The 9,098-nt window shown below is 46.0% G+C and overlaps 1 protein-coding gene across 1 annotated transcript; it reads left to right on the top strand.

Annotated features, from left to right (window-relative positions):
* The first annotated feature begins 4,946 nt into the window (after window positions 1-4,946).
* Window positions 4,947-7,015, top strand: LOC119973401 (tetraspanin-7-like). The gene has a single exon (XM_038811448.1). It carries the CDS (start codon window positions 4,950-4,952, stop codon window positions 5,682-5,684), a length of 735 nt encoding a protein of 244 aa, XP_038667376.1. The 5' UTR covers window positions 4,947-4,949; the 3' UTR covers window positions 5,685-7,015.
* Window positions 7,016-9,098: the final 2,083 nt, after the last annotated feature.

Genomic DNA, 9,098 nt, shown 5'->3' with positions numbered 1-9,098 from the left:
GGCTTGGAAGGTAAGCTTCAAGGTGGTGCAGTTCCCATGCATCTGCTGTTCTTGACCTTCTAGGTGATAGAGGTCATGGGTTTGCAATTGTTGTCATAGGAGCTTTGATGAGTTGAACGGGACTTAGTGTGAGTTCAGATGCAGGCAGCAGAGTTTTAGATGAAATGAAATGAAAATCGCTTATTGTCACGAGTAGGCTTCAATGGAGTTACTGTGAAAAGCCCCTAGTCGCCACATTCCGGCGCCTGTCCGGGGTGGCTGGTACGGGAATCGACCGTGCTGCTGGCCTGCTTGATCTGCTTTAAAAGCCAGCGATTTAGCCCAATGAGCTAAACCAGCCCCTGATGAACCATAGTTTGCAAATGGTCTGGTTTAGCCATGGTTACCAGGGAATGGAGAATGTGGCAGGGACTGAAGACAATGGTTTTGGTCTTCAGGTTTCTGCTCATCCAGTGTTGGATCTTGGACAAGAGGTGTGACGAATCAGTGACAGTGGAGGTGTTGAGATAAGTGGAGGTGAGGTCGAGCTGGGAATCCACAACATTCTTGTGCAGCCTGACATGTTTTCTGATGACTACGCTGGGTGGCAGCATGTAGATGAGAACAAAGAGGGAGCCAATGAAAGATTCTTGGAGGACTCCAGAGGTAATGTGCAGGACCAGGAAGAGAATTCTTTGGCTAGGACTAGATAGACTATAAAACCAGACAAATGCAGAAAGGAGATCAGGAGACAGACAGCAGCACTTAATAGAGTGGGAGAGTGCAGGGGCAGGGAGAAAGCAGCGCCAAATGAGGAGAGAGGAGAACCCAGAGGCAGACACCAATACCTAAATGAGTTGGAAAGGGGAGAACCCGAAGACAGCAGCATCAAAAAGAATGAAAGAGAGGAGGACCCAGAGACAGAAAGCAGCAGCTAACAGAGATATCCCATCCATGGTTCTATAGGGGATCAACCATGTTCTGAGACGTGTGATGTCTCAGGAAACAGGCAGTTGATTGGTGAGTATATATCTCATTTCAGATTTCGGATCATTTTAGTCATTGTAACATTTTATTAGTGGTAGTAGGGTTTACTAATCATGTTGAAGCTTATTAGAATGGCCGGTTTATCTTAACTTGGAAATTTCAATTGGGGTAAATAGAACATTTATTGAAATAATAAGAATACAGGGTGGCACGGTGGCGCAATGGTTAGCACTGCTGCCTCACGGTGCCAAAGTTTTGGGTTCAATCCCAGTCCTGGGTCACTGTCCAAGTGGAGTTTGCATATTCTCCCCGTGTTTGCTTGGGTCTCACCCCCATAACCCAAAGATATGCAGGGTTGATAAATCGGCCACACTAAATTGCCCCTTAATTGCACGGTTGCTAATTGGTCTGGCAGAGTGGTTAGCACTGCTGCCTTCACAGTGTCAGAGACCTGGGTATAATTCTGGCCGTGGGTGACTATGTAGAGCTGTACTTTCTCCCCGTGTGTGCGTGGGTTTCCTCCAGGTGCTCCGGTTTCCCCCCACAGTCCAAAGAGCTGCAGGTTGGGTGGATTGGCCATGCTAAATTGCCCCTTCGTTTCCAAAGATGTGTAAGTTAGGTGAAGTTCTAGGGTTATAGGGATGGGGGGGGGGGGGTGAAACATCTATTTGGGATGCTCTTTCAGATGATCGATGCGGACTTGATGGGCCAAATGGCCTCCTTCTGCACTCTAGGCATTCTATGTTTCTAATGCTGTGCAGGGTGAATTAAATGTGACATTTGGTCCCCATATCCAAATCATTGATGTTGATTGTCGAAATCTGGGGCCCAAACACTGATCCTTGTGGTATCCCACTAGTCACAGACAGCCAACCCGAGAATGATCTGTCTACTCCTACCCTCTGTTTTCTGCCCATTAATCAATTCTCAGACTTTACCAGTATTATTACCCCCTCCCCCCCATCCGATGTGCTCAAATTTTGCTCACTAACCTCCTGTGTAGGACCTTATCAAAAGTCTTCTGAAAATCCAAACACACCATCCTCTTGGTTCCCCTTATCTATTCCGCTAGTTACATCCTCAAAAAACACTAGCAGGTTAGTCAAACGTGATTTCCCTTTCATGAATCTAAGTTGACTCTGCCCAATCCTACCGTTATTTTCTTAGTGTCCAGTTATCACATCCTTTATCATCGATTCTCGCATGTTCTTTACTACTCATGTCAAGCTAACAGGCTTGTACAGAGAGGGCTGGATTCTTCCTCTCCGCCCGCTGCAAGATCGCCAGGGGCGGGATGCAGACTGCGTAAAGGTCTATTGACCTCAGGCGGGAATTTTCGGTCGCCGAGCCAGTGCAGCAAAGAATCATTCTCTGGTTGGCAGTCTGACTAGTTGGGGACTGCAAGGTTCCAAGTTTAGTGATGACACAAACTAGGTGGGATAGTCAGTTGTGAGCAGGATGCAAAGAGGCTTCAAGCGATATTAGACAGACTGATTAAGTGGGCAAAACTATGGCAAATGGAATATAATGTTGAACATCGTGAAGTTATCCACTTTGGTAGTAAAACCAGAAATGCAGAGCATTTCTTAAATGGGGAGAGATTGGGAAGGGATGTCAAAAGAGATCTGGGTGTTCTTGTTTATAAATCACTGAAAGCTAACATGCAGATGCAGCAAGTAATATGTTGGGCTTTGCTGCAAGAGGATTTTAAAAAAATAATCTTTATTGTCACAAGTAGGCTCACATTAACACTGCAATGAAATTGCTGTGAAAAGCCCCCAGTCGCCACATTCCGGCCCCTGTTCGGGTACACAGAGGGAGAATTCAGAATGTCCAATTCACCTAACGGGACTTGTGGGAGGAAACCGGAGCACCCGGGGGAAACCCACACAGACATGGGGAGAATATGCACTCTTCGCACAGACAGTGACCCAATCTGGGAATCAAACCTGGGATCCTGGAGCAGTGAAGCAACAGTGCTACCCACTGTGCTACCGTGCTGCGCTGATTTGAATACAGGAGTAAGGACTTTTTTGCTGCATTTGTATCGAACCTTGGTGAGACCGTGCCTGGAATATTATATATGGTTTTAGTTGTCATTGAGGGCATGATACAAAGGTTCACCAGACTGTGCCCTGGAAAGGCGGGATTGCCCTATCAGGAGAGACTGAGGAGACTAGGCCTGTATTCGCAAAGAGTTTAGAAGAATGAAAGGTGATTTAATTGAAGCAAACAGCATTTTTCCTCGGCAGGCTAGGAAGCATGTTTCCCCAGGTTTGGGGTAGAGTGGGCTGGGGGTCACAGTCTCAGAATGAGATAAATCATTCAGGACTGAGGTGAGGAGCAATTTCTTCACTTAGAGGGCGGTGAACCTTTGGATTTCTCTATCCCACAGGGCTGTGGATTACCCTGCATATTCAAGACAGAATGTTTTAGTATCTGTAGGTGTGTCTGTCAATGGAACAAATAGCACCAATTTTTGAGTAGTTTTCAAAAGTACTTTATTTCCGATATTGGAACATTAGTAAATTTTCCCTCCGACGGTATGATTAAGTTATCAAGGAAACATACAGTTTACCAAATGACATCAAAATTACGGGTCAAATGTGGCAAATTTAAATTATCAATAGATATGTGAAGATATTATTGACCATTCAATCAAATAGAATCTGTGGTGTTTGATCATGTGAATGAGAAAAGGCACTGCAAAAATATTTCAGTTCACATGTTGTATTACCAATTAAAAATGAGCAGCAACAAGATGTTGCCCACAGTTTTAAAAAATTAGTTTATGGAAGGCAGTGCTCATGTATTTGCTTGGTTTGGCCCCTTGTTCCGCACTGCAACCAATCACTGTTTGTCCATGTATCATTTGTCAATGTACTCTGGAGATTACTCTTTTTTTGCCTACTATGTACGTACTGTGTACCTTCTCTTGGCTGCATAAAAATACCCTTGACTGTACTTCGGTACATGTGACAATACATCAAATCAAATCAATGTAGTGCGTGGGACAAGAGTTTTTTTAAATTAAAGATCGCTGCCGCCAATTGAGGCACTGTGATTCCCTCCAGTTGTTCCTCCAGCCGCATCTTTTTTGGGAGGGAATGCGGAACTCCTCGGGGAAAGTTATCACCAAGGGGATGTGCAATGTTCCTTGCTGACCAATCGTTATTCTGCCTCGCAAACACCAAGAACCACGCTCACAATTTGAGGAGTCAGATCTTCCATTTCCAATGATTGATATTTTCGGTTTGAATGTGTACCGCGGGAGAAGCCCTTGGTGCCTGCAGCTGAAATCGACAGAAAATCCGGGGGATGAGATGCTTTTTGTTCCTTCGAGGCGATGGTTTCTGCTTGTATTTTTTTTAATACAGTAAAAAGGGTCAGCTTAATTGCCCAATAACTTTTGTTTCGTCGCGATGTGGATGAAAGCTGGATTTTTATCGATAAAGCAAATGTGGACGTGAGCATAGAGCTCCTTCACTGGTGTACTCCCCCCTCCTATTTTCGATGTAATTTCACGTTGTGTCACCAAGTTCTAACTCTCAACATCATCCTCTCTCAAGTAAATAAATAAATACAAGCCAATCACCCTCACGATGCTCCTCCGAGCATGAATTCATTGTCCTGAGCGCAGGATTGGGTGGGAGTGGTGTAGTCTGACAGGGAGGAGGTTGTGGACTCCAAAGAAATGCAGTCTTTACCCAGGTTTACCCGGGTCAGTGTGCCCACGGAGGCTCTGCAGCCGGATTCAAGTGGATGTGAATTGCCAGCCTGTGCAGTGATGCCAACAGCGCGGGAGAGGCTGTGCAGAGAGATGCTCACTGTGGCCATCCTCAACCCCGAGAGGAATCTCCTGCTCCCCACTCTTTCGCTCTAAACTGCGACCATATAACGCCTGGATTTTCCGCTCCCGTCAGTTACCAGAAGACCAGAGCGGGGGGACATAAAGTTTGGGGGGGGGGGGGGGGAGAGGGGCAATGGCTTTTCTCAAACTGTCCCTGATGGGTTTCAGCTTTATCTTCTGGACGGCTGGCCTCACCATGTTCACGGCTGGCATCTGGGCGAAGATCTCACTGGGCAGCTACCTGCAGCTGTCTACCAATGACTACCCCAACACCCCCATCATCCTGCTGGCCACGGGCGCCGCCGTCATCGTCTGGGGCTTCCTGGGCTGCTTCAGCGCCGCCACCGAACACAAGTGGCTGCTGAGAAGCTACGGCGTCTTCCAGATCGCCGTGCTGATCGGCGGCCTCTCCGCCGGCCTCTCCGGCTTGTTCTACCGCAAAGACATCGCCGAGGGCTTCCGCAACGGGCTGGGCGCAGCCATCCAGCGCTACGCCGAGGACGAGGAGAAGGCCAACGCCATCGACGACATCCAGCGCACGCTGGACTGCTGCGGGGTGGAGAGCTACCGGGACTGGGTGGCCTCGCCCTGGTCCGCCGAGCAGCTCACTAACGGCTCGGTGCCCCTGAGCTGCTGCACCGTGCGGAGGGGATGCCAGAACAACCCGCTCGCCCCCGGCGCCCGGGGCATCTACCAGCACGGCTGCTTCAAGAAAATTTACGATTTCGTCAACGACAACCTCTTCCACATTGCGACCGGCGCGCTGGGACTGGCGGTGGTACAAGTGATGGGAATCGTCCTGGCCTGTTTATTGGCATCAAGGATTCCTAGCCCCGAGGTGCAGGACAACACGAGTGCCCCGCTCTGATAACACCCCTGCAAAGGCAGGCACCCGGGACTCTGAGCAGCTCCCAGCAAACCAGGAGATGTCCCAAAGTTATTTTTAAAGATACATTTCTAACCTAACACTTCGGATGACTTCGCTAAGTTTGAGAAGATGTACAACTTGAATGTCTATGTAATTGAAATGAGAAACAGGATACTTATTTAACAATATGCTTAATGGTTAAAAAGTATGAAATTGTTTGGCACGACCTGCCAGATTTACTGCATGATGTGAAAGGTAATGGGCCATCTTTCCGGCTCCTGTTGTGGGGAAATGGGAATGTTTTACAGATAATCCCAATTTCTTCCGAAGGCTTTGCGCAATAAGCGCTTGCAGAAATAACGCGGTTCATCCACGCACTCAAACCATCCCAACATTTCAACAGCCTGATTTTCACAAAGGGGCGAGCAAACGAATAGACACCACTAGCAGAATTATTAATTCTGGGAATTAAGAAGTCAACAGTAAAACAAAATGATTTTTAAATGGGACCTCTTTTCGGGCATGACCATTTAAAGTGATTTGTGAAAATCACAACCAAAAGCAAGGCTGCCAAGAGTCTCATCATTAACTCCAACCTGCGTTTATATAGCGCCTTTAATTTAGTAAAAGCCTAAGGCGCAACAAAGGTCAACAAAATGTTCAGCTATTAAATTACCTAGGTAACTGCAAGTTCGGCCAACCATAGGTCACCAGTGCCGAGTCCATCTTAACAATAAAAGGAGGGTATATTTCCACGCCTTTTCCAGTTTTCGCTGCAAGTTATTTTTGGCTGTTTCTTCCATCAGTCTGATTGCCCTACCGAGATTTTGAGTTTGGATGCAAAAATGTCTCTTCAGTACCCCTCCCCGCCACCATCAAAAATAAACGAATGCAAGTTCCCCGAGTCCAGCCAGTAACATTGCTGAGAGTTTATTGGATCCTATTAAATATTGAATGCAATGCGTACAACATCTTGTCGGCGGTAAATTACCTTTCTCAGTTGCTTTGCCACATTTTTTCAGTTTTACAAGAATCAAATCTGCAACATGATTTTATGGATATTATGTCATCAGTGTAGGCTGCATGAACGCCTAGAGTTTTATATGTTAGTCCTGTAGGCGACTAATTGCAAAAAAGTAAGTAGTGTTACTGTGAAATATTGAGAAATCAGTTATTGCGGAAAGAAAATTAGAATTTTCTTTGCAGTTTCTTCATGTCTGTCTTCATGGAGGATCGATGGTAGCTATGATGTGGAGATTTCGGTGTTGGACTGGGGTGAGCACAGTAAGAAATCTTACAACACCAGGTTAAAGTCCAACAGGTTTGTTTCAAATCACTAGCTTTCGGATCACTGCTCCTTCCTCAGGTGAATGAACTGCATTCACCCGGGCAGCACGGTAGCATAGTGGTTAGCATAAATGCTTCACAGCTCCAGGGTCCCAGGTTCGATTCCCGGCTGGGTCACTGTCTGTGCGGAGTCTGCACATCCTCCCTGTGTGTGCGTGGGTTTCCTCCGGGTGCTCCGGTTTCCTCCCACAGTCCAAAGATGTGCGGGTTAGGTGGATTGGCCATGCTAAATTGCCCGTAGTGTCCTAAAAAAAGTAAGGTTAAGGGGGAGAGGGGGAGGGGTTGTTGGGTTACGGGTATAGGGTGGAAACGTGGGTTTGAGTAGGGTGATCATTTGCTCGGCACAACATCGAGGGCCGAAGGGCCTCTTCTGTGCTGTACTGTTCTATGTTAGTGTTGTAAGACTTCTACATGGAGGATGACAGAGAAAATCTCCCAGAAATACTAGGTGACAAAGGGACTTGGAGACCGAGGAACTAAAATAAATGACTATTAGTAAAGAGGTAGTACTTGAAAACTTAACTGGTTTGAAGGTTGATAAAGCTGCTGGACCAGGTGAGCTTTATCCCAGAGTGTTGAAGGCGGTGGCTAGTGAGATAGTGGATGCATTGGTGTCTATCTTTCAAAATTCTAGTTTCCGGAAAGGTTTCTGTCGACAGGAAAGTAGCAAATGTAACCCCACTATTTAAGAAGGGAGGAAGAGAATGGAGAATTGCAGATATTTTAGTTTGTCAGTTATAGGGAAAATGCTAGAATCTATTAGAAAGAATGTGACAACTGGACATTTAGAAATAATACTAAATTGAGCACCATCAACATGCCTTTATGAAAGCAAAATTACATCTGACAAACTTGGAGTTATTTTGAGGATGTTTCTTGTAGCACAGATAATGGAGAACCATTGGATGTGATGTATTTGGTTTTCAGAAGACTTGTGATAAGATCCCACATAGGTGGTTGGTAAATAAAGTTAGACCATTTGTGATAGGGCGAAATGTGCTGGTCTGGATTGAGAATTGGTTAACAGATGGAAAGCAGAGAGTAGGATTTCAGACTGTTACTAGTGGGGGTTCCTTAAGGATCAGTGCTAGGTCCAATGCTGTTCACAATCTATAGAAATTATTTTGATGTGGGGGACCACATTTCCAAATTTCCAAATTTGCTGATTACATCAAACTGAGTGGGGTTGTGAAGGATGTAAGGAGATTTAAAGAGCACTTGGGCAGTCTAAGTGAATGGACTAGAGCATGGCAGATGGAATATAATGTGGATAAGTGTGAAGTTATTCACTTTGGCAGAGCCCCCCCCCCCCCCCCCCCCGAAAGACAAAGTAAACAGAAAGGTAGAATATTTCTTAAAGGTGAGAGATTGGGAAGAGTAGTTCCCCAAAGGGATCTGGCCGTCTTTCTCTTAAGTTGCTAAAAGCTAGTTTGCAAGTGTAGTAAGCAATTAGGAAGGCAAATGCTATGTTGCTTTCATCAAGGGGGAAATTGAGTACAGGAGTAAGGATGTCTTGCTGCAGTTGTATAGAGCCTTGGTGAGACCTTACCTGGAGTATTGTGCACGGTATTGGTCACCTAACGCAAGGATGGATATACTTATTATAGAGGGAGTATCATGGAGGTTCACCAGATTAATCCCTGTGATGGTGGGATTATTTTAGGAGGGCAGATTGAGGAGACTGGGTCTGTATTCCTGAGAATTTTGAAGAATGAGGGGTGATCTCATTGAAACCGACAAAATTCCTGCTGGGCACGACAGGGTGGATGTAGGCAAGATTTTTCCCTGGCTTCTCAGTCTCAAACCAGGGGATATAATCTTCGGATAAGGGGCGAGCCAATTAGGACTGAGATGAGGAGGTATTCCTCACTCAGAGGGTGGTAAATCCTTGGAGTTCTTTACCCCAAAGTGCTGTAGAAGTTCAATCATTGAGCATGTTTAAGGCAGAAATTGATAGATTTCTGGAGATTAATGATGTCAAGGGACATGGCGATAGTGTGGGAAGTGGGATTGAGGGAGATGATCAGCATGATCTAATTGAATGGTGAAGCAGGCTCGATGGGCCAA

This window comes from Scyliorhinus canicula, chromosome 11 (genome assembly GCF_902713615.1).
Source record: "Scyliorhinus canicula chromosome 11, sScyCan1.1, whole genome shotgun sequence".
Classification (NCBI taxonomy): domain Eukaryota; kingdom Metazoa; phylum Chordata; class Chondrichthyes; order Carcharhiniformes; family Scyliorhinidae; genus Scyliorhinus; species Scyliorhinus canicula.
Note: the sequence above shows the minus strand (reverse complement) of the source record. Positions and strands in the feature narration are given on the sequence as shown.

Bases quoted from the DNA above. Each gene is read 5' to 3' on its own strand.
- LOC119973401 (XM_038811448.1), top strand. From the start codon at position 4,950: ATGGCTTTTCTCAAACTGTCCCTGATGGGTTTCAGCTTTATCTTCTGG.